This window comes from Myxine glutinosa, chromosome 9, assembly GCF_964187855.1.
Source record: "Myxine glutinosa chromosome 9, kmMyxGlut1.1, whole genome shotgun sequence".
Taxonomy (NCBI): Eukaryota; Metazoa; Chordata; class Myxini; order Myxiniformes; family Myxinidae; genus Myxine; species Myxine glutinosa.
Window position 1 is genome coordinate 34661724 of NC_136269.1, and position 26429 is coordinate 34688152.

Consider the following 26429-nt stretch of genomic DNA (forward strand, 5'->3'; position numbering starts at 1 on the left):
CGGGCTTTCCATTTTCAGATGCTTTCTAGTTTTTATTTCATACATTAACAGGATGCACTCTGGACTGTAGACCCCTCACACTAGGCAGATGTTGCTGTTAGAAAATGCACATTTGATTGGGATTCAATTCTGCAGTCAACCCGCTTGCTTACGTCATCGCCAAATCACGGCTGCGCCGCCGATGCAGGTATTTGTAATAGGTTCAGGGTGCCGGTGATAAGTCGCCTACACTACACTCAGCAAACCGTGGGATATTTAGCGTCCACTTACTAATGCATATCGAGTTGGGATTCGATTCCAAATTCAGTCAGTTGGTTGCATCATCACTGAGGTTTGGCTTTGCCACTGATTTACTGCCCCCTGTAAATTTTGACAGGAGCTTGTAATTTATTCAAGGGTCTGCAGATAACTCGCGTCCTCTTGGTGCTAAGACATCGTGGGATCTTTAGCATCTACCAATCTACCAGCATCTACCGTTAGCATCTACCAAGTAGTGCTAGACCAGGCTGCAGTTACATACGATGACGTAATCAATGAGCTTGCCTCCATGTCTGCGATAAAATTTTGGAAATTTTAACCTCTTCCTGAGTTGGACCTAATGTAAGTAATATTTTGTTCGCCAGCAAAAGCACTTGCAATATCAGTTGCTGTTTGAGTTGCTTCCTCTACCCCTTTTTTGCATAACACACAATGATGTTTCAAGCTTATGGTTGACACACAATGATGTTCCAAGTTGGTAGATGACACACTATGATGTTCCAAGTTGGTAGATGACACACTATGATGTTCCAAGTTGGTAGATGACATACTATGATATTCCAAGTTGGTAGATGACACACTGTGATGTTCCAAGTTGCTAGATGACACACTATGATGTTCCAAGTTGGTATATGACACACTATGATGTTCCAAGTAGGTAGATGACATACTATGATATTCCAAGTTGGTAGATGACACACTATGATGTTCCAAGTTGGTAGATGACACACTATGATGTTCCAAGTTGGTACATGACACACCATGATGTTCCAAGTTGGTAGATGACACACCATAATGTTCCAAGTTGGTAGATGACACACCATGATGTTCCAAGTTTGTCGATGACACACTATGATGTTCCAAGTTGGTAGATGACATACTATGATATTCCAAGTTGGTAGATGACACACTATGATGTTCCAAGTTGGTAGATGACATACTATGATATGTGTGTAGATGACACACTGTGATGTTCCATGTTGCTAGATGACACACTATGATGTTCCAAGTTGGTATATGACACACTATGATGTTCCAAGTAGGTAGATGACATACTATGATATTCCAAGTTGGTAGATGACACACTATGATGTTCCAAGTTGGTAGATGACACACTATGATGTTCCAAGTTGGTACATGACACACCATGATGTTCCAAGTTGGTAGATGACACACCATAATGTTCCAAGTTGGTAGATGACACACCATGATGTTCCAAGTTTGTCGATGACACACTATGATGTTCCAAGTTGGTAGATGACACTGTGATGTTCCAAGTTGGTAGATGACACACTATGATGTTCCAAGTTGGTAGATGACACACTATGATGTTCCAAGTTGGTAGATGACAAACTATGATGTTCCAAGTTGGTAGATGACACAATATGATGTTCCAAGTTGGTAGATGACACACTATGATGTGCCATGTTGGTAGATGACACACTTTGATGTGCCATGTTGGTAGATGACACACTATGATGTGCCATGTTGGTAGATGCCAAACTATGATGTGCCATGTTGGTAGATGACACACTATGATGTTCCAAGTTGGTAGATGACACACTATGATGTTCCAAGTTGGTAGATGACACACTATGATGCGCCAAGTTGGTAGATGACACACTATGATGCACCAAGTTGGTAGATGACACATTATGATGTTCCAAGTTGGTAGATGATACACTGTGATGTTCCAAGTTGGTAGATGACACTCTATGATGTTCCAAGTTGGTAGATGACACACTATGATCTGCCAAGATGGTAGATGACACACTATGATGTTCCAAGTTGGTAGATGACACACTATGATGTTCCAAGTTGGTAGATGACACACTATGATGTTCCAAGTTGGTAGATGACACACTGTGATGTTCCATGTTGGTAGATGACACACTATGATGTTCCGAGTTGGTAGATGACACACTATGATGTTCCGAGTTGGTAGATGACACAATATGATGTGCCAAGTTGGTAGATGACACACTATGATCTGCCAAGTTGGTAGATGACACACTATGATGTTCCAAGTTGGTAGATGACACACTGTGATGTTCCATGTTGGTAGATGACACACTATGATGTTCCAAGTTGGTAGATGACACACAATGATGTTCCAAATTGTTCCATGTTTGTAGATGACACACTGTGATGTTCCAAGTTGGTAGCTAACACACTATGATGTTCCAAGTTGGTAGATGACACACTATGATGTTCCAGGTTGGTAGATGACACACTATGATGTTCCAAGTTGGTAGATGACACACTATGATGTGCCAAGTTGGTAGACGAAACACTATGATGTTCCAAGTTGGTAGATGACACTATGATGTTCCAAGTTGGTAGATGACACACTATGATGTGCCAAGTTGGTAGATGACACATTATGATGTTCCAAGTTGGTAGATGACACACTATGATGTGCCAAGTTGGTAGATGACACATTATGATGTTCCAAGTTGGTATATGACACATTATGATGTGCCAAGTTGGTAGATGACACACTATGATGTTCCAAGTTGGTAGACGAAACACTATGATGTTCCAAGTTGGTAGATGACACATTATGATGTTCCAAGTTGGTAGATGACACATTATGATGTTCCAAGTTGGTAGATGACACACTATGATGTGCCAAGTTGGTAGATGACACAGTGACACACTATGATGTTCCAAGTTGGTAGATGACACACTATGATGTTCCAAGTTGGTAGATGACACACTATGATGTGTCCAAGTTGGTAGATGACACACTATGATGTTCCAAGTTGGTAGATGACACTATGATGTTCCAAGTTGGTAGATGACACACTATGATGTGCCAAGTTGGTAGATGACACAGTGACACACTATGATGTCCCAAGTTGGTAGACGAAACACTATGATGTTCCAAGTTGGTAGATGACACTATGATGTTCCAAGTTGGTAGATGACACACTATGATGTGCCAAGTTGGTAGATGACACACTATGATGTGCCAAGTTGGTAGATGACACACTTGTATACGTTTAGGTTTATTCGGAATAAGATGTAACTTTCACTGGAAATATGACACATATGACACATAATACGTACGTACCACACATAATACGTACCACACATAATAAGTGTGGTACCGGTCCAGGCAGGCAGCAGCGAGGGTGCGGGCACACAACTGCGGGCACCTGCGCACTCCCCCCGGGCCCAAAGGAAACAAATCCATGAGTGGGGGAAGGAGGACAAGCAAGCAGCGGGGAAAGGTCGCAAGGGCACACATTAATACAAGGCAATGCAAGGTGAGGTGCGCATGGGAGCAAGCCGAGAAAGCTCGTCCCTACCGTACGCCCCTCTTCTTCCGAGGTCGGCAAATTGAGTACCAGTTCACTGGTAATTCCCTGCTTGTCGTTAAAGGCGGCAAAAAGGGTTGGCGTCAGGAAGGGCATCCGGCCATAAAACATTGCTTCAAAAAGGGGACCGAAAAACAACAACAACCACGGTTCCCGAAAAAGGTCAACCCCCGCTTGCGGGGAAAAATGGCCTCTAAAGGTGGGTTTTTTTTCACTGGAAATACCCTCTGTGTGTTTTCACACCATTTTGATCCACTCACAAAAAAGTTGTTGGAATTGACACTTTTTGGAGAACCGTTTGTTGAAATAGTCGGTATCAAATCGCAGAAAAAGTAATATAGTGACATTGTAATTGTAATAGCATTGTGATTGATAATATGAAAACATACATTGTGCATGTCCATATTTTTGAGGAATGAAATAAATGTTGGTACAAATACAGCTCATAGTAAGGGAAACATATGAAAATCTGTTAACTAAATTGTTACCAAAAAATTTCTTCACCAATATGTTTTGTAAAGGTGTGTAATAACATGTGTTAAAATGTTGAAGGTCAACTCCCGTGGGAAACCCAGAAAAAAAGCTGTTGAATTCGGGTACCGAAAAATTATTTTCGAGAATTTTTATTTTTTTTAAATCGGCCCTTAAGTAACTTATGAGGGGTCAAATAAGGGTTTTTCATGATTCTGAGTTGATTGTTAACATTTATATTTCACCACAGACACTCCTTTGTGGAAAAGTAATTTCTAAATATATCTCATTTTCTACTTTGCAGGACATGGAGTCTAGCAATATGGATGAAGACGTTACTCCACCTGTGCTCAATTGCTTCATCTGTGCACGCTCGGATACACCAGCTGAAAGGCTCATACAGGCAACTCCAAAGGGATACTCAACTTTATTGAAACAAGCAGAAACTGTCGAAAATGTTACTGTTGTGGAACGTATGAAGGAGGCTCAAAAGGAAGGAAAACTGAGGTACCACCAGAAGTGTAAAAATGATCTGTACAACAACTTTGTTGCAACCACCAAGAAGTCAGCTCAAGCATCAAAGGCAGAGAAAGAGTCATCAAAGTTGAAGAGAAGACGCACTACTTGTGAGTTCAGTTCATCAACTGGCTGCAGTTCTAGAAGATCACAGTCAGTTGACCTCCTGTATAAGGATGTATGCATTCTTTGCAACCAACCAGCCCAGCTCTACAAAAATAATCCAGCACAAGCTAGAAAGAAATACAGAGTGCCAGATAATTTGACTGCAGATACACTGAAGGCAAGCTTGCTGAAGACAGCACGGAGTCGCGGGGATGACTGGGGCACTGAAGTCACTGGACGCCTGGAAGGGATCAACGACTTGGTAGCAGAAGAAACACTGTACCATTTGCGATGCAAACTTATGTTTGCGAGAGGTGACAGTTTGTCCAAGACTGATGAGGAAGGAAAAAGGAAGAGAGGACAGAGGAGTATTGATGAGGAGCGAGAGGCAGTTTTTATTGAATTCTGCGAATGGTTAGACTCAGAATTAGAGCATGGGGTAATGAACATGGACCAAGTCCATGAAAAGCTGCAGGAGTTTGATCAGTCACCAGAGAAGAGCCTTTCTTATTCAAAGCATTGGCTAAAGATAAAACTTCTAGAGAAATACGAAGACACCTTGTATTTCACAACACAGGAAAGAAGGGCAGATGTACTCTGTCTCAAAGATGGCACCGACAATATTCTGCGAGCGCATCATGCTAATCTTGACCATGGAGATGAGAAGACTCAGATCATAAAGACGGCACTCAAGTTCATATCCAATGATATTGCCTTGATTGATTTAGGTCCAAAGTCATACCCCACCACACACAGTATGACTGACATCGATAGTCAGCTGACACTTGTTCCTGCAAGCCTTCAGATGTTCTTGAGACCGATTGTCAAGACAGACGAAAGAGTTGCCGTTTGGGGGCAGAATTTTATTAAGGCCTGTCGACCTCGGTCTGGAGTATTGCCACACCAAATGGGGCTTGCCATACAACTTGATCATAGATTTGGGTCAAAATGGATGCTCAACAAGTTCCACCGGCTGGGATACACTGAGTCTTACACGGAGACACAAAACTACAAATACTGCTTCCTTAATAGTAGGAGTGGAGATGATGTTCCAGATACTTCTGGCACTCTTGACACCATTGTGGAGGAAACCGATGAACAGATCAATGATGAGGTTGCGGTTGATGCTGCGCTTGAGGATCAATCAGTGATGACAGCCAAAGTGCCAGCCAGTGAAAGTGAATTGTCAAGTAATGATCAGGTGGTCTTTATGGAGGTTGGGGAAACAAACAATGCAGTCACTCAGTTTGTTGGAGACAATATAGATTTAAACATTGTCTCTATTCACGGAAACACTCCCTTTCACTCAATGGGTTGGATCGAAGTCACCTCTCCGGCACCACCTTTGCCAGATCCACAGACAACAGCAGCTTTCCCCCGGGTGAAGTTGAAGGCACTCGACAAAGCTAAGATCCTGAGAGGAACTGAAGTAAAGATTATTCCATTTCTACAGAGCATGTCTCTGAACCCCAGTGACTATGGATGGACAATAGGTGTGCATGGGTATGAGCCAGTTCCAACACTGGACCCCACGGCTCCTGAGGAGCTATGCAGTTCACGAGCTGTAATTGTCATGGAGATTGCAGCAACCGGCGATGCAGCTGCAAGAAGAATGGGGTCACGTGCATCTCGGCCTGTGGAGTCTGTAATGGCATTACATGCAGAAACTGCAGTCATGATGTTGTTGAGTCTGAAGAAGACATAGACAATGACTGTTGAAACTTCTGACATTGTGAATGAGAAATAATTCTTGAGTATTATATATGTATGTGAAATAAAAGCTACTTTGTGTGTAAATGTAAAAGTGAAAATATAAATGTTAACAATCAACTCAGAATCATGAAAAACCCTTATTTGACCCCTCATAAGTTACTTAAGGGCCGATTAAAAAAAATAAAAATTCTCGAAAATAATTTTTCGGTACCCGAATTCAACAGCTTTTTTTCTGGGTTTCCCACGGGAGTTGAACTTCAACATTTTAACACATGTTATTACACGCCTTTACAAACATATTGGTGAAGAAATTTTTTGGTAACAATTTAGTTAACAGATTTGTGAAATATCTCATAAAATGCCCTTACTATCATTATAAAGAGATCTAATCTCAAACTTCTTCCACTCTCCATAATCCCAATGCTTCCACACTTCATTCACTCCTCCACCGATTTCATCAGGATCTCAAGTCGTGTGATCCGCTGTTTCAGCACGGAATGTGCGGCAAACGTTTCGGCCAAAAATCTGGCAAGATGGGTCTTCGTGGCCTCCAGATCCGTCGCGAGGTTGTCAAGTCGCTCGGTTGTGTTCTTCGGCTCCTCTACGTCTGCAGCCTCCTCATCTATGAGACCATCCTTCACGAGGATCTGCCTCCCCTTTTCCTCCAGCACCTTATGGTGGTTAGGTTGGAAGGGAATGGTGTGCGGTTGGAAGGATGGGATGGAAAACATTGAAAATATGTCAAACCGTACGGAGGGTTGATCAAATCTATTTGTTTTATTCAGATGGAAAATCTTCCTTACATTTTGAAAGATTCAGCTGAATTTTGGGCTTTTTGACTTTTGATTCACCTTCTTTGCATCTGGATATTCTATTAAAGCTTCCATGAGATCGTCCTTGGAGAGGCAGTAGAGGTCAGAGTATCCGATAGACCGGATGTTCGCTGTTCTTCTGTTTCCGCTCTTGCTGCCTTAAAAGAAACACATAGTTGCACACTTGAGTGGTTAGTGACCCCCCCCCCCCCCCCCGTTAAACCTCCAAGCACACATTTTTCCAACATCCAGGTTCTCCTTCCTGAGTGTTTGCTTCTGTATCCATCTTGTCCAACCGGAGCATATTCCTCGACCCCTCATTCTTCCCCACATCCTGTTTGTCTGTCTCCCTCTATTTTGTCCCTTGGCCCTGTTATTGGTGTTTTCCCTCTCTACTGTTCCCTTTTTCTGTTGTGTCCTGATCTGTTCTGTGTTCCAGCTCTTCCATGAGCCTTGACTTTGTATACAAAATAAATAAATATGTGAGGCTATCGTTATTGCACAATTCATGAGAAGCAGGATAATGTCTCTCATTTATCACATTTGCATGGGGAATGTTGGTCGACTCGCCTATTTCCATCCACTGCAGGATTAAGGCCTCTCTCGATGTAGTCCAGTCTTTTTCTGTATGGTCCAGGGTGGGGCGGGCGCATTTACATCTCAACAGTGGATTTTTTATATATTTTTTATTGTCCTATTTCTGAGGCTTCTTGGAGCTTCTTTCTGTATGTTGCCAGTTTTTGTTAATTCTGTATGTTGCCAGTTTTTTTTTTAGTTGTTCGTTCTTCTTCCTATTTGTCCAGCCCAGTTCAATTTCACTTTTTGTTTGTGACCGATATGTCATATAATTTCATTATTTGTCTGATCTGTGGATTTGTCTTGTTGTTAACTCATGCGAACGAAGCAAAAAGCGTGGTCGAGTAATTGGTTCACTTTGTCTGTCTGTCTGTCTGTCTGTCTACAAAAGTTTCAATTTCAATTGAAAGTTGTATTTTCAACTTGAATCGGAAAACAAACCTGTGGTTTTACCATACTTTGACTGAATTTGTCTCGATCGTGCACACGCAGAGAATGGCGAGATCATATTATTACTCATTCTGCCAGTCTGGCAGTCAAACAAAATAGAAAATAATTTCAAACTGGAAACTTAGTTTTTAAGGATGTCATAAAGGACATAAACAACAGACACGAAAAACGAATGTAACGTATTAAATAATGTGGTGTAAAAGATGCTGCATCAACGGCGGTTAACTTCCCAAAAAATTTTCTCCAACCTTTAAAATCTTTATTTTATTTAAATTGAATTATATACTTGAACACTGTAGAACACAAATCAACTTTTTGGCACTTTCAAAACCCTTCCGTTTAGCAGCGCAGTATGTACTTTGGCAAAATATTACAGAATTTGCCGCCCGTAGACCCGTACGGATTTGCCTGTAGACCGTTTGCCCGTAGACCCGTAGAATTTTCCGCCCATAGCCCCGTACGGATTTGCCCGTAGACCGTATGCCCGTAGACCCGTAGAATTTTCCGCCCGTAGCCCCGTACGGATTTGCCCGTAGACCGTTTGCCCATAGACCCGTAGAATTTGCCACCCGTAGACCCGTACGGATTTGCCCGTAGACTGTTTGCCCGTAGACCCATTTAATTTGCCGCCCGTAGACCCGTACGGATTTGCCCGTAGACCTCGCTGACGTCATTGTTTCTGAAGTCTACGTGCGGTAAGGTGTTCTATGAACTCTCTAGTTTGTTTTTATTTGTCTTACCATGCCTCTTTGCATGGTGTTCAATTTTTGCTGCACATTTGTGTTAAGTTTGAGATTTGTGGAATAACACCTGGAGGCTAGGTCCGCTGTTGTTCTTCTTTGTCTTTGATCTGTTTCTTTCTCTTCTACATTTTTCATTATCCTTTTTTGTAATCGATATTAATTAAACCTGAAGTGTGTCATTAATCTTTACAGGAATGTGACTTTCATTACAAATAGAGGGCTTGTGTATTGATTTGTGTTTTTGGTTAGGTGTGAGTGCATGATTTATTTATTTATTTGTCCTCCATCTCTACTTTCTTCTCGTTTTTTGTCTATAGAGGGGTGAATGTTGCAAATAGTTTTTGTAGGGTTCACCTGACTGCGCCTGGATGGGTTTGAGGATAGAGGAGTAGCAGATGAAAGTCAAATCCTATCCATGTTACTCCCGATGACTCCATCTTTGTCTTTTAGCATACTTCCTGATACTCCAGTGCTGTATTTGGTCCATTAATTGATCCTATATGTCATTGTTGGCATTATTAATTCATGATTCAAGTGTTAACTTTCAGACAAGATGGCAGCTTACTTTTCATGAAGTTTTCTTATAATTTGCAATGTGGAAGACGTGGGTCCAGCAATTGTCCGATAAAGACAAATTTTGAATGTTTTACACTCGTAGGTGAATCTGATTAGAATCATCGTACTGCACAGACCTGAGCGGTTTGGCAATTTGCAAGCAGGACATATTATTGCCATCACAATGTGGTGCAAATCCTACCCTTGATGTTCAGGATGCTGATTTCTCCAAAGTAGTTCCCGTCACCGAGAACCACAAACTGCGTCACCCCATCGTCCGCCACCACTGCCAGACGACCCTCTGGGAAAAAAAACACGAGCAGCGGTACCTGTGCTGACTAGAGTTTGAAATATTTCCCATAATACAACAGGCATTTTAAGGCTATTTTCCCTGCTGGAGCGGGGGTTAGCCTTGCGGTCCTCATGACAATCTTCTCCATTTTGCCCTATTTTCTGCATCTCCCCTTGTTAACCCCCTTGCCCGCATTTCTTCGTCCATCACCTTTAGCCAAGTCTTTCTCGGTCTTCCCCGTCCTCTACTTCCTTATACATTCATTTCCATCACTCTTCTCAACCAGTCACTTTCATCCCTCCTCAACACATGACCAAACCATCTCAACCTGTTCCTCTTCACAGCCTCAATCACAGGCAATATTACCATCATCTTTCGCAATTCATCATTTGTCTTCCTCTCTCCCAACGACACTCCGCACATCCACCGAACCATTCGCATTTCAACCCTTTCCAGCCTTCGTTGCTGCTCTACGTTCATTACCCATGTCTCGCTCCCATAAATCATACCACTTCTCACACATGCAGCATACACCTTTCCCTTCAGCTTCAACGACACTCCCCTCATCATCAGCACACCACTCAGTTCCCGAAACTTCTTCCATGCACATCTCACTCCAGCAACCGTTGCCGAGTCGAATACACATTCTCCATTCAGCATGTCTCCTAGGTAACAAAATGTTTTCACACCTTCCAGCTTCACGCCGTCTCCAAGATCCAACTTAACATTTCCTCCATCTGCAGCTCCCTCTGTGCACACCTTACACTTGAATGTAGCTGCCACACTGGTTAATGACCCTCTCAAACCACTACATTTTTGATGAACCCACTCAGCGCACATTGTGCATTGAATGGAGTTCACTCCGACACCCTTCCTGTACACAGCACATGGCCACTTCCCAGTTCTTTCCACCTCACCACATGCTTTACCACTTGCCATCACCTTCGTTTTTCCGATATTCACCTTCAGACCTTTTGTCTCCATACATTCCTTCCACTTGTTCATCTTCTCCTTCAGTCCATCCATACTTTCTGCAATCAACACCAGATCATCTGCATACAACAACTCCCACGGTAAACCCTCCTTTACGTTCTGAGCCAGCACCTCCATCACAGCTACAAATAGTGGTGAACTTAGTACCGACCCCTTATGCACTCCCACCTTCACCTCAAACTCACCACTGTTCCCGTCCTTCGTCCTTACAGCTGTGCGCGCTCTTTTGTACATTGCCATCACTACTCTGATCAACCATTCCTCCACTCCTAACTTCCTCATTGCCCATGTCAATACTTTGCGTGGAACCCTATCGAATGCTTTGTCCAGATCAACAAACCCAAGAAACAACTTCTTCCTCTTGTCCATGTACTTCTCCTGCAACTGCCTCACAATAAAAAGCGCGTCTGTCGTTCCTCTTCCTGGCATAAATTCCAAACTGCATTTGGTCAATCTTCACTTTCTTCCTTATCCCCCTCTCCAACACCCTTTCGAATACCTTCATTCCTTGCTCCAATAACTTTATCGCTCGATACGAGCCACAGTCCAGAGGGTCACCTTTCCCCTTGTATAGAGGGACGAGGGTACTCAGTTCCCAATCCACTGGAAGTTCCCAATTCCCATAATATGATCAGAAATATAGCCAGGATGGATTGCTCAACACGGTAGACTCCTTAGGGTAACCATACATTCCACAGATCACGGTGGTTCCTCTTCACATTACTGATAACGTTTTCAAGTTGTGTTGTTATTTTGTGTTGTGATGTGGGGATGGAAGTCGTTTGTATCCTTTTTTGATTTGCTCTCCGAGAAACCTCGGCTCTTATATCCACAAAATGGACTCGCATTCCATGATGTGAGCTTGCACACTATGAGATTGTCGGAGAGTACAAACTGTCTTTCCTGAAAACATACATATTGAAAATCGTCAAGCAGTCGGTTTAAGTGTATTGTGACTGTTACCCAGGTGGGCATTACCTTAGATTGACAGAACTGTGGATCTGGTGAGCCAGGTGTGACCACCCCAAAGTAGCAGCACGAAATTCAATTCAGGAATGGATTCTTAACCGATGTCTCAAAACTTCAATAACAACACAAACCTATTAATGTAATTCCACCACCCCGTAGGAAAAATCCCACATCAAAAATAATAGCCTTCGTGCCCGAGTAAGGTAGAAACTGCACAAGATCGGTACACGCATATGTACCACAATGGCAGATGAGTCAGAAAAGATGCAAATGCATTGGCAGTTATAACTCCATTGGTCATGCATTCAGCAGGGATTGGTTGTAATTCAAACAGCATAACACTTAACGAGAAACTATTGTTATTATGTATAAAGGGTGTTTTGTATTTCACACCATATATTCCTTCAGATGATGATGTAAAGACTGTTGTGAATGTTAAAGCTTATGACCAATGACATATGGCAATGTAGAGTGCGTACATTATGGCAATGTAGAGTGCGTACATTATGGCAATGTGGAGCGTGCACATTGTGGCAATGTAGAGAGTGTACATTATGGCAATTAGCAACAGTACCCACCCTATGGTTGGGGCTTCAATTGAGAATCCCAAATGAAAAGGCAAAATATCAGAAATTGAAGGCTTTTTAAATTTTAAACGATTCATATAAACATCCGTTGAATCATATCACACGCAAATCATCAAAATCTAAACAGTACATGGCGCCCATTTTGAAAAAAGATTGAATTCTGCAAAACAGAAGCGGCCGCCATACGTCTTTTGCAGTCGCACGTTTATGTGTGAAGGGGGCGCGCCGAATCTGTAACACGGAAGTGGCCGCTACACCTGTTTCTCAGTCGCTTTGCACACGCTGCAATGTTACTTCGGAGCCGCACGTTTATATAGGAAGAGTTCGTCAGGAGTCGATCTACTCTCTCCTGGTACGTAGAATAAACAGTATTTGTAGAATTTCAACAAAAGCCACATCACTGTTCATATCGGTAAATATTATTCCATCGTGTTTGGAAAAACTGGAAAACTGGAAAATTGGAAAATTGGAAAACTTGGAAAACTTGGAAAAACAATATAGCCTATTTTACTCCCAGGGGTCCCAGGAATACCCACCCAAAATATAGTTGCGATCGGTTGAGTCGTTTTTGCGGTACCTTCGAACGGGCGGACAGACATTTGGTGAATTATAGTAAGATGTAGAGAGTGTACAACATGGGTGGCAATGTAGAGAATGTAGATTATGGCATTGTAGAGAGTGTACATTATGGCATTGTAGAGAGTGTACATTATGGCAATGTGTAGTGTGTGCATTATGGCATTGTAGAGTGTGTACATTGTGGCAATGTGGAGGATGTACATTATGGCAATGTGTAGTGTGTGCATTATGGCAATGTGGCATGTGTGCATTATGGCATTGAAGAGAGTGTTCATTATGGCATTGTAGAGAGTGTACATTATGGCAATGTCGAGTGTGTGCATTATGGCATTGTAGAGAGTGTGCATTATGGCATTGTAGAGAGTGTACATTATGGCAATGTCGAGTGTGTGCATTATGGCATTGTAGAGAGTGTGCATTATGGCATTGTAGAGAGTGTACATTATTGCATTGTAGAGAGTGTACATTATGGCATTGTAGAGAGTGTACATTATGGCATTGTAGAGAGTGTACATTATGGCATTGTAGAGAGTGTACATTAATGCATTGTAGAGAGTGTACATTATGGCATTGTAGAGAGTGTACATTATGGCAATGTGGAGTGTGTACATTATGGCAATGTAGTGAGTGTACATTATAGCATTGTAGAGAGTGTACATTATGGCATTGTAGAGAGTGTACATTATGGCAATGTGGAGTGTGTGCATTATGGCATTGTAGAGAGTGTACATTATGGCATTGTAGACTGTACATTATGGCAATGTAGAGTGTGTACAATATGGCAATGTGGAGTGTGTACAGTGGTTTAGTGTATTACAAGTCCCAGTGGATTACAGTATTATGTAATGGTATCTCTGTCTGAAAACCTTATAGAATTGAAATCTACCTCGCCAATTTACATATGTGCTCTGTATATTAATACTATATTATGTACCCCAAAACCGCTCCACAAAACGATTTGAAAAGTGGTGTTTGTACTCTCGCTGTGAACCAAAAGGTTCTTCTGAGTTGGAATGGCCACCTCCAGTTTGGGTTTTACTTTTTTGTAAAAGGTGGAAAATTATTATAAGAAGTGAGTGAATTATCATTCCAGCTAATGCAGTCCTGCACCGCTGGACAGAATAACTTAAAAACTGGATGTTATCACAAGGAAAAAACAAATCTCCTGGAACAGCACAAAATAGTCTCCCCCCTTGCTGCATCTGTAGGGAGCGTGTGTTTCTGTTTGATAAATTAAGGTAATGGGGTTGTAGATAAAAATGGGGTAATGTAATGGGGTAATGTAAATGGGGTAATGTAAAAAAATAAATTAAGGTAATGGGGTTGTAGATAAAACGCAGACATCATGGGCCAATTGCTCTCCTCCCTATGTCCAAGTTTTCAATGTGAAACCCTTGTACAAATGTCCGCACCTTTGATGATGTACATCTCACGACCAATGTCTCCCTTGCGACAGATATAATCGTTGGGGCTGAAAACCTGTGCCTGGAGTTTCAGCACGAGTTCGATCAATAATCCAGCCTCGCAATCGGCAAAGATGCGCACCTGCACAGATCCCATCACAAAAGAGGTTAGTTGGGCAATTCACCTCCTCTCGTTTCTTCTTCTTCTTCTAAAATTAAGCCAAGCCTCACATACCACAAAAAAGGAAACAAGTTATAATCAAACGGCTTTTATTAAAATGCTAGTGGGGTATGCTTACACCTTGTAAGCAATAGTTACATAATAGAAGCTTTATTATTATAGGTAAGCATCAGCGACCTCCTGCTACATATGGATTGAGGTTGTTTTTTTTTGCGAACGTTTGTTTTTTGATGTAAATTTTCATTGAGGTTTTTATTTCACAATTTGCATTTATATAACATTACAATTTTGAAATGCTAGATATGAATTGAGGTTTTTAATTTTTTTTTTTTTACAGACGCGTTTGTGGTCTTTTACGTAAATTTTCATTTTTTTTTTTTTTTTTTTTCATTAACGGACATTATTTTCATGTTTATTTCACAGTTTACAGTTGCATAAAATACAATTTTCAAATGCTAGATATCGATTGAGTTTTTATGCCTCCGTCCCAGAAGGTGTCCGGAGGCATTGTGTTTTCGGGTTGTCCGTACGTCCGTACGTCCTTCGTACGGGCTAAACCTCGTTTTTCTCAGCATGTCCAATTGAGACGAAACTTTCAGGGTAGGAGTGACACCCATGCAGAATGTTTTTATGATAATTGTGACATCATAGGTCGTGTGGTATGGCAGCCATCTTGGATTAAACGCAAATAATTAAAAAATTATTTCTCGGAAACCGCTAAATGGAAATATTTGAAACTTGGCACATTGTCAAGTACTTCCAATAGGGAGCAAAAGCATGATAATGGTGACATCATAGGTGAAGTGGTATACCAGTCAAAAATGTTTTAATCGAATTCCTTATCCTTAAAAATCTGAAATTGCATGCACATGATCTATGACTCATTTGTATTGAAATATTAAATTTATGACATCATAGGTCACATTATTTGGCAGCCATATTGGATTTAACCTAAAACCTTAAAAAATCATCTTCTCCCAAACCACCAAATCGATTGATTCAAAACTCTGTGTGTCATTGACTAGGCATGGCGATTAAAAGATTATCAAGAAAACATCATTGGTCACATGGTGTGGCAGCCATATTGAATTGAAGGAAAATATTAAATAAATATATCTCTTACCCTATTGGGTAAGGTTACCCTATCGATGCGAATTTTTACAAATATCATAGCACCATTGCTGCATATAGTTTGAAAATGATGTGAGAAGTCACGTGGTTTGGCAGCCATCTTGGATAGAAAAACGAACCTTATTCGATCAACATGAAACTTATCCGATCAACACGAAACTTCACAAACGTGATCCCCTACCCACTCTACAATGCTGATCGATGTGAAACCTGTCATGTCTTGTAAAAATGTGATACTTGAAAACAGCTGAAGGGATTTAAATCAAATTTGTTTATTTTTAGGACAGTGAACGATGGCATCTACCAGTTGTGGAACTATGCGGAGGCATATTGGCAGCACAGTCACGTTGTTCTAGTTTTTTAATGGATGCTTTTACGTTTTTGTTTTTTTTTGTATACAAGATCGAGGCTCGTGAAAGAGCGAACATTAATCACACAGAAAGACAAACAGACACATAAAACAAATAACATCGGGAGCGGTAGACAAGATGGGGAGAGAGGGGGAAGGACACAAACACAACATTTGAGAGCAGGGACCGAGAGACATGGAGACATCGAGAGATCTGTGGGAGGGAGAGGGCTTTGGGGGGGAGGCATGTGAAGGGGGGGGGGGGGGATTTATTACGTTTTTTTTTAACGTAAATTTTCATTTATGGATGCTTCTTTTTTTCATTTACGGACATTATTGTCATGTTTATTTCACAGTTTACAGCTATAGAAATTACAATTTTCAAATGCCAGAAATTGATTGAGGTTTTAAACAATGGACCCTTTTAGGGTTTTTTAAACGTAATTTTTATTTTCAGACGCTTTTTCTTTTTTCCATTTACGGACATTATTCTCATGTTTATTTCACAGTTTACAGTTATAGAAATGACAATTTCCAAATGCTGGATATTGATTGAAGTCTTTTTATGGACGTGGTTACGGTTTTTAACATAAACTTTTATTTATGGACGCTTTCTGATGGTTCTGTGATTTTTTTCTGGTGTACCGGCTTTGATGTCCATTGGCACGCAAAATTTCAGTTTTCTAAGACATCTGGAAGGTATCGATCATGAATATCAGTCAGTCAGTGAGTCAGTGAGTCAGTGAGTCAGTGAGTCAGTGGTTAGAAAGAGCTTCATATATTAGATAACACCCAATCTCCATGCGATGGTAATGATATTACGGGATGGTCTCTGGACCATTTAATAAAGAAATAATCAGGGATTATTTTAAAATAAGGATGGCCTTCCTAGTCCTCAATGCAGTGCACTGCAATGAAACCGTACATTGGCATTTATAAGCCAAGAAAACATTTCTGGGAAACAGCTTTCTTCAGTTTTTAGCTAATTGGGTTTGGGACCTTTTTTTCCTTGTTTAATATGACATCTAATGTCGCTCCCTTTTTATGTCTTTAGAAGGCTGAACCTTTGCTTGGTGCTTGTCCAAGATCTGCATGTTTTATCGCTGACCTTTACGTACCTTTTTCAAGGTGTTGAGATGGACGTTGGCTGCTACCTCAGCTCTGAGCTTCTCCGGAAGAACGCCAAGCACGGCACGTTCATCCACGGCTTTGTTGTTGGTCCACAGGTAGTCAAACCACGTGATGATGCGTGACTCGAGCTCAGGGCTGACTTTCCGAAAATGCATGAACCGCTTTATCGCGTCTATGCGCGCCTGAAAGCAACTCGTCAAAAGAGCATAAAGAAAGGAAAAGTCGTTTAACTGCCATAACTCAATTGCTATTTTTGATTGTATGTTCTAAAATATACGTTTGTGACCTATTGTCGCTACGGAGACCGGTATGGCCTTTGTGGCCTATTCCTACTCCAGAGACCAAAATGGCTTGACTGGGTACTCTGTATTTTTTTTTTTTAATCCCAATTTAGAGAAAGGGTGCTGCACAGCTTGCCATTAATTTCCTGAAATTTGTTTGGTGGTAAACATTCAGCACGTCCAGTCAGCACAGTCAATCCCATGCAATAGAAATGCATCTTTGCTTTAAACAAAAGCAGAACGGTAATTGTCTTTACCAAACGTGCACAGACAGGACATCAACGTCTTTCAAGAAATACCAGTTTGAGTAATTTCACACCTGGAATGTTGCTCTCGCCGCATTCATGTTGGTGATCATGGACCCCACATCGCCCACGATGGTGGCAAATATAAGGACACCGACCAAGAAGTCCACAACCACAAATATGTATTCTGAGTCCTGGCATGGCGTAGGGGTCTCACCAATCGTGGTCAGAGTCAGTGTAGACCAGTAAAGGCTGTATACGTATTTCCTGCTGAGTGTCCCGAACTCTGGGTCTGATACATCCGGATACACCCACGTGTCACTGCCGAACCCGATAGCCTGGGAGACATTTGGGATTCGATTTTAAAGTTTTGTTCCTTTTTAAATGCACTTAATATTTTTTCCACATTGATTAAGTGGACATCATTCTGTGCCTGATAACGAATCATTATGGTATATATATCAATATTGCAGTTTTATTTCTAACGTGCAGATTGAAATCGTAAAAGTAATTATATTGATAGATATAGGTATAGATATAGACAAAGGCAAAAGATAAAGTAAGATATTTAATAAATTTACAGTATATACTTACTGATTAAGGAGTTCCAGAATGTCTCTTTGTATTTTTTGTTTTTCTTATGCTATTTCTATTTACAAGCGGCATTCAAAACATTATCAGAACAAGCTAATAATCCGAGAATCACTAACGTTTATTTTTCAACTAGCAAAAGGTACCCGAAACGCAGGGTCCCTCCTCCCACCCCTTCTCCTCTCATCCCAACCGCTAATTACACCACACCCCATTCCCCTGCCTCTTCCTACCCACCTCTTCCCCCCCCCTTCCTCCCACCTCTTCGCCCCCATCCTTCCACCTCTTCCCCCACTCCTCCCACCTCTTCCCCCACTCCTCCCACCTCTTCCCCCGCTCCTCCCACCTCTTCCCTTTCCCTCCCAACCCACCCTCAACATCCAGACTCCCACCCCTTTCCCTCCCTCCTCCCACCTCCACCTTTTCCCCACCTTCTTCCCACCCCTCCTTTTCCGCTCCCTCCTCCATCCGTCCCCTTCCTCCTCCAATCTCACCTCTTCTCCTTCTTCCTCCCACCCCACCTCTTCCCTTCCATCCTCCCACCACCGACCTTCCCCTCTGTCTTCCCACAAAGGTACCCGTCGTTGCCCGCTATGTAACATACAACTATTGGACAACCACAATTAAGCACATTTTATTTATCAAGCTGCAAAATATTGAACAGAAATATCAACAAAATTGAACAAATATTGCAATGCTTTTGGGTAGCGGTAGACAATACTGAATACTTTTCCATCAAGGGCATGTATACGGATCAAAATCACTTGTTTTAAAATTTTCACAGAGTGTATATATGGAGAAGTTAGCTAAGGTGAGCCGTCGTCATCTAGTCCCCCGAGTCGGGCTGCTAGTCGTCTGATCCACAGAGTAGTCGGAACATGAACCTAAAAAATGATGTGCTTCTTTGCATCCTGGGAGGACCATATTCTTTCCCCTGAAACATGCAAAAAGACATTACAACCAATCTAAAGGAGAAAGGTGGGTGCGAGGAATATACGGAGAAAAGGAAGTGTTGTTGAGTTGAGGAGGAGGCCAGGATTGTAGGAGAGTGAGAATGCTGTTCTTTAGTGAATTCCAAAAGCCATTTGCCTCGTTTGAATTTAGATCGTAAGCGTTGAAGATCCCACTGCAGTTTTGGGAAAAATTTGGCCAAACCCCAAAATTCTCACATTACATTTCTCTGAATTACATGATTGCCTCTTGGTAAGACACCATGTCGTATTATGACTCTTCTTCTTCGTCGAAGGGTAAATCCCAAATGTCAGCACCTTTTAATCTTTCCAAACAGATAAATCAACCATTTTCTTCTTGTTTTTATTCACCCAGTATATGCCCTACCACGAGTCTGCTTCAGCAGAACAGCATGTGCTATAATTAGGGGAAGGTACTCGGATGGGACAGAAAGCGATGCGACAACGCTCCCCATTCCTCTATCTCTTTCAACTGACATTTCTCTGAATTACAATTGTTTACCTTTGATATAGCAAAGTAGATGCATGCATTCCAGTGAATGATCACCACAATGTATAGGATAAGGTTCGATATCCGGAACAAGTTTGGAAAGTTCGTCCTTGTCTCAACTCGTCCAAAAAACTCTGACATTCGGTGAAGACGCAACAGGCGATTGAAGCGAAGTTCCGGCCAATGTAGCCCCAGCTGCACCAAGTTGAAAACAAAGGTAAATGTTTGAACAAATTTTGCAGTAAGCATTTATTACTACTACCAAGCCCTATTAAATAAGCCACTGGAGAACATATATTTAATATTCCTCTTGAGCCTGTTTAGCGGTTAGGGTGCCGGCTTGGGATCCTGAGGTCGAATCCCGGTCGATCGCTAAATTAACACCAGGGAGGTTGACTCAGCCTGACATCCTTCCGAGGTCGGCAAATTTGAGTACCAGCTTGCTTGGGATGAATGATCCCGGTGTGTACCCCGGTTTAGAATAGGTACACCGTATCCCTGCTCATCGTAAGAGGTGACTAAATAAAAGGTTTGGCGTCAGGAAGGGCATCCGGCCATAAAAACATTGCCTCAAAAAGGGAACCATGATGATTGTCATGGGGCCTGCAAGGCTAAACCCCGCTCTAGCGGGGAAAATTGTCCTTAAAAAAAATAATTTTATTCATCTTGAGCCTCAGAAAAAACAAACCCAAAAATCTTACCTTCAAGTATCCCAAATCTGTGGGTAGCACTGATACAACATCGAGTTTGAAATACAAGGTTTTCATGTAATTTTCTTTCAAACGTCGAAGATCGCATACGATGAGTCCATGTTCCAGAAAACCTGGGAGGGAGAGATGGAGAGATTAACTTGATCGATATAATACGGCAATGATCCAAGAGGGAGTCGGAATGTTCTTCAGATTTCAAAAATAGAGGCAAAAGGAAATCTTGTATTTCAAAAGCATCAGGAAAGTCACCTGCTGCTGGGAACAATGCGTGACCACCTGTAAACCCCACAGAGAAAGTTGACTGGACTTGGGGGAAGTGACATAACTTTCCTGAACATTCTCGGTGCAGGTGACGGTATTTTAGGACATTGCTCTCCTCTCAACTCTCAGCGGGTAAATTAAGGAGAAATTTCCTCATCCCCATGGATGCCATCATCTGTGGTTTCTACCATTTCTCCCTGTGGGGAAGCAGGATGTACCATTTTTAGTGTTTGGTATGACTCGGTCAGGGTCAGAATCGAACCGCCGACTTCCTGTATCCTCACTACTTTGGCATTGCATTTGGTAATATTGATTTTGGAGTAATCGGACCGTCATCGGCCAGTCGAAGTTGGACCAACGTTGAGCCCATGGACAAAATGACATTTGGCTAACTGCTGTGAAAATGTTGATCCATTGGTAAACTCAAGTCAGTATGTAGCTGGGCTGTGTTTGACTAAAATCAAGTCCGGTGTTGTCGTGCATTGTCTGTATGTGTGTGAATGATTTGTCTGGCAGTTCCTCTATGAGCCTTGGCTTGTTGAAATAAACAATTGAAAATTGATAGTGACATCATGACTCCACAGCTGCCATTTTGGAATCCTTGAAATTAGATAATTCCTCAAAAACTTCCCTTGGATTCTCCTTTGGAGTGGAATCATCAAGCTTTTGGACATAATTAGCGAACTGCTGAATTGATCCCACCAATTGCGGCATCCTATCAACTTATAAAGCAAAAATATCACCGGCACCCTGAACAAATCCCAGAAATTCTTGAACTTATAGGAGGCACTGCATCGGACGCACAGCCACACTAGCTAGCAATGAAAAAAAAAACTGCAGCCATATGCTGCACATGAGAAACAAGGACTCTGCTTTTCAAATTTGATTTTTATCTCACTTACATAATTAACCCTTGGATACAGTGATTGGGCCTCTGAGGGCCACAAGGTTTTTTTTGTTGCAAAAACCATGCTGTACAATTATTTTTTTTGGGATTGAGCTTCATTTTCACCGTCTTTCATGTTGTTACACAACATTCAGTGACATAAATAAATAAAAATTTCATTCAGGCTCGTGGGAAAATCTTCATTCTTCACTTATAACCCGAAAATCCGACACGAATGCAGGCCTGGGGCCTTAAAGGCCCCGCATAAATGTTGTTGTACTACTATGTTATATCATTATTTTCTTGATATGAGCCTCATTATATGCTCCTATAACTTGGTTTAAAAAAATTCAGTGACAAAAATATGAAAATTAAAAAACTTTACACGAATACATTTGTTGGGCATCCGAGGCCCAATGGCTGCATAGGTGTAGGATTTTTGACAGTTGTGGACATATACATTCTAAATAAAAGGATTAGTGAATCATATTTTTTGAGCAAATACTCCTCCGTGAGCCTCAACTTTTTAGAGAAAAAAAAGTTGAAAAACCAAGAACAAAAAATTTCTTTTTGCAAAAAATAATAAACAATGATTCATTACTTGTATGGGATTCCTCCAACTAATAGGATCAATGATTCACATTTTCTGAGCAAATACACATCCATGAGCATCGACTTGGATTGAAAAAGGATATGAAAGACAAAACAAATCTATTTTAAAAAAAATTTAAAAAAAACATTACACGAATACATCCGTTGTGCCTCCGAGGCCCAATGGCTGCGTTTATGTAGGATTTTTGACGCCTGCATCTAAAAGTTAAAGGTGATGTGTAACCATAAAACAATAAAATTATGATACGTACCTGAAGAACACGATATGCTATTAAGGACACTCGGTACAGTAAAATGAAATGTTGATCGCACATTCCATTACATTGTGTCCGAGAACCGGCTTCAGCATGTCAAGACTGGAATGATGCAACAATGCCCTTGGATCGATTCTTTGTAAAATCTAACCAATGTACTTAGGTTTTCGGCCTCTAGGTGGGGTGTGCGAGGCATTTCACGAATGTTTGTTACCCTGCACACTCAAATCGAAAATCAGGGTTAAGGAATTAGTTCATGCCTGTCTGTCTTATCAGTTTATGATCGAGGAAAAACTTATTTAAATTGAATGTTATATTTCGAACACAAATCGGAAGACTATTCAGAACATGAATAGGCAGACAAGTTTGCCGTTCCACCGTACTTTTGATCTGAATTCGCCCCGACCGTGCATGCGCTGAGGAGTGAGATCATGTTTTTACTTTGTCTGCCTGCCTGGCAGTCAACCAAGATTGAAAATCAGTACAAACAGGAACGTTACTGTTTTTAAGGATGTTATAATGGACACAAACAACAGGCACGAATAACTAACACAACGTGTTAGATGGGGTGGTGTAACACTGGGGAAAACGGTGGTAAAATCTGGAATTAATTTATGTATATACCTTTAAACCTTCATTTAAATTGAATTATATACTTGAACACTGTGGAACACAAATTGCCTTCAGAATACTTCCAAGAACCAAGCTATATATATATATATCGATTATATAGCATGAGATGGTTATGTACGATTCCAATTGACACTGCGTTCCATGGTAATCATTAAAGCCTCCATCTCCTAAACTGCGACTCAACGTCGTTTTACTACAGCGTAAAGGGGAGGTGTATAAGACTGCTTCAGTTGCGCTAAACCTCCAGATTTTAAAGCAATCTTTAAAATAATTTCTTAATTAAAATTTAAATAAAACGATATGAGCTTCTGTATCATATAAACCAAAGGGTATCATTGTATCATTTGTGGTTCTAAACATATTAACAAACAAAGTTGTCCGGGTCTTTTTGGAACACCGTGTATGTACTTGAACACTGCATTGTCGTATTCTATGAACTCTCTCTTTAGTGAGAGTAACAGGAGTTATTTATAATGGTAGAAGTGGCGGAAGCAACTTGCTTATCCGAGGAAAGGCAGTTCATATTACGAATGGCATGTTTTGCATAACTTAAGCTGTGGAGTGGGTTAATTGCACATTGCTCACATCTTTGAATAGGTAACCTTTAACTTGATGCAGTTTTCTCACGTGAGAAAGCCATATTTTGGTGTTGTGGGGTTACATACCTGTGTGAAACCGGACCCAGATGTCAAGCAGGTAAATGGCATCAGACAGGTAATCACAGATCAGCCAGATAGCAATGTATTTTATCTGCAGTTCATCAAAGCAGGCTCTAAGGATGACATAGAACAAAGTCATATGAAAGTAAATAGCAAATTAAGAGTTGAAAAGTCATCAATCCCAGTTATACATGACACTCTTCAACAAATGTAACACTCAGTCATCCTCCTACTTCTCACAATTAAGCAATATATTTGTCCACAGCTCTCATGATCAACCATCATAGGTTATAACACATCATGCCAAATAGGCTGTTGTCATAGCCTTTTAATGTAAATAATTGAAAGCAGCCGTCACCATCAATGGAGTCACGATGAAAAGTCCTCCATTTTGATGTTATTCCTGATATTTGATGTTGTTTGGCTGTTGGTTTAGGCAACAATGCAACCTCATTTTATTCCGAGTTCATCATTTCACCGATAGCTACATACAGTAGAGCTCGTGTTAAAGCTGTGATGGAGTTGAAGCTAATGTTAGAGGAGCTGGACCACGAGCACGAGTTTGTGTTCTTGGAGTGAGAGCGAGTGTCTGTGGAGTTCAAGCGACATCCAGTGTTCTTGGAGTGAGAGCTAGTGTCTGTGGAGCTCGAGCGACCTCCAGTGTTCTTGGAGTGAGAGCTAGTGTCTGTGGAGCTCGAGCGATATTCAGTGTTCTTGGAGTGAGAGCTAGTGTCTGTGGAGCTCGAGGACCTCCAGTGTTCTTGGAGTGAGAGCTAGTGTCTGTGGAGCTCGAGCGACATCCAGTGTTCTTGGAGTGAGAGCTATTGTCTGTGGAGCTCGAGCGATATTCAGTGTTCTTGGAGTGAGAGCTAGTGTCTGTGGAGCTCGAGCGACCTCCAGTGTTCTTGGAGTGAGAGCTAGTGTCTGTGGAGCTCGAGCGATATTCAGTGTTCTTGGAGTGAGAGCTAGTGTCTGTGGAGCTCGAGCGACCTCCAGTGTTCTTGGAGTGAGAGCTAGTGTCTGTGGAGCTCGAGCGACATCCAGTGTTCTTGGAGTGAGAGCTATTGTCTGTGGAGCTCGAGCGATATTCAGTGTTCTTGGAGTGAGAGCTAGTGTCTGTGGAGCTCGAGCGACCTCCAGTGTTCTTGGAGTGAGAGCTAGTGTTTGTGGAGCTCGAGCGACATCCAGTGTTCTTGGAGTGAGAGCTATTGTCTGTGGAGCTCGAGCGATATTCAGTGTTCTTGGAGTGAGAGCTAGTGTCTGTGGAGCTCGAGCGACATCCAGTGTTCTTGGAGTGAGAGCTATTGTCTGTGGAGCTCGAGCGATATTCAGTGTTCTTGGAGTGAGAGCTAGTGTCTGTGGAGCTCGAGCGACCTCCAGTGTTCTTGGAGTGAGAGCTAGTGTTTGTGGAGCTCGAGCGACATCCAGTGTTCTTGGAGTGAGAGCTATTGTCTGTGGAGCTCGAGCGACATCCAGTGTTCTTGGAGTGAGAGCTAGTGTCTGTGGAGCTCGAGCGACATCCAGTGTTCTTGGAGTGAGAGCTATTGTCTGTGGAGCTCGAGCGATATTCAGTGTTCTTGGAGTGAGAGCTAGTGTCTGTGGAGCTCGAGCGACCTCCAGTGTTCTTGGAGTGAGAGCTAGTGTTTGTGGAGCTCGAGCGACATCCAGTGTTCTTGGAGTGAGAGCTATTGTCTGTGGAGCTCGAGCGATATTCAGTGTTCTTGGAGTGAGAGCTAGTGTCTGTGGAGTTCAAGCGACATCCAGTGTTCTTGGAGTGAGAGCTAGTGTCTGTGGAGCTCGAGCGACCTCCAGTGTTCTTGGAGTGAGAGCTAGTGTCTGTGGAGCTCGAGCGACCTCCAGTGTTCTTGGAGTGAGAGCTAGTGTCTGTGGAGCTCGAGCGACCTCCAGTGTTCTTGGAGTGAGAGCTAGTGTCTGTGGAGCTCGAGCGATATTCAGTGTTCTTGGAGTGAGAGCTATTGTCTGTGGAGCTCGAGCGATATTCAGTGTTCTTGGAGTGAGAGCTAGTGTCTGTGGAGTTCAAGCGACATCCAGTGTTCTTGGAGTGAGAGCTAGTGTCTGTGGAGCTCGAGCGATATTCAGTGTTCTTGGAGTGAGAGCTATTGTCTGTGGAGCTCGAGCGATATTCAATGTTCTTGGAGTGAGAGCTAGTGTCTGTGGAGTTCAAGCGACATCCAGTGTTCTTGGAGTGAGAGCTAGTGTTTGTGGAGCTCGAGCGACATCCAGTGTTCTTGGAGTGAGAGCTATTGTCTGTGGAGCTCGAGCGATATTCAGTGTTCTTGGAGTGAGAGCTAGTGTCTGTGGAGTTCAAGCGACATCCAGTGTTCTTGGAGTGAGAGCTAGTGTCTGTGGAGCTCGAGCGACCTCCAGTGTTCTTGGAGTGAGAACTAGTGTCTGTGGAGCTCGAGCGACCTCCAGTGTTCTTGGAGTGAGAGCTAGTGTCTGTGGAGCTCGAGCGACATCCAGTGTTCTTGGAGTGAGAGCTAGTGTCTGTGGAGCTCGAGCGATATTCAGTGTTCTTGGAGTGAGAGCTATTGTCTGTGGAGCTCGAGCGATATTCAGTGTTCTTGGAGTGAGAGCTAGTGTCTGTGGAGTTCAAGCGACATCCAGTGTTCTTGGAGTGAGAGCTAGTGTCTGTGGAGCTCGAGCGACCTCCAGTGTTCTTGGAGTGAGAGCTAGTG

General features: G+C 42.1%; 1 protein-coding gene across 1 annotated transcript in view; it reads right to left on the reverse strand.

Moving 5' to 3' along the window:
- Positions 1-6629: 6629 nt before the first annotated feature.
- Positions 6630-26429, reverse strand: part of LOC137435781 (cyclic nucleotide-gated channel cone photoreceptor subunit alpha-like) — a 50143-nt gene continuing 30343 nt past the window's right edge. The window contains exons 3-11 of the mRNA XM_078785090.1: positions 23737-23843; positions 20417-20538; positions 19728-19910; positions 17738-18001; positions 17125-17319; positions 14355-14487; positions 9725-9823; positions 7238-7356; positions 6630-7057 (exon numbers count right to left, since the gene is read on the reverse strand). Of these exons, the coding sequence (XP_078641216.1) occupies positions 6824-7057; positions 7238-7356; positions 9725-9823; positions 14355-14487; positions 17125-17319; positions 17738-18001; positions 19728-19910; positions 20417-20538; positions 23737-23843 (1456 nt within the window). The 3' untranslated portion in view covers positions 6630-6823. The remainder of the gene's footprint in view (positions 7058-7237; positions 7357-9724; positions 9824-14354; positions 14488-17124; positions 17320-17737; positions 18002-19727; positions 19911-20416; positions 20539-23736; positions 23844-26429) is intronic.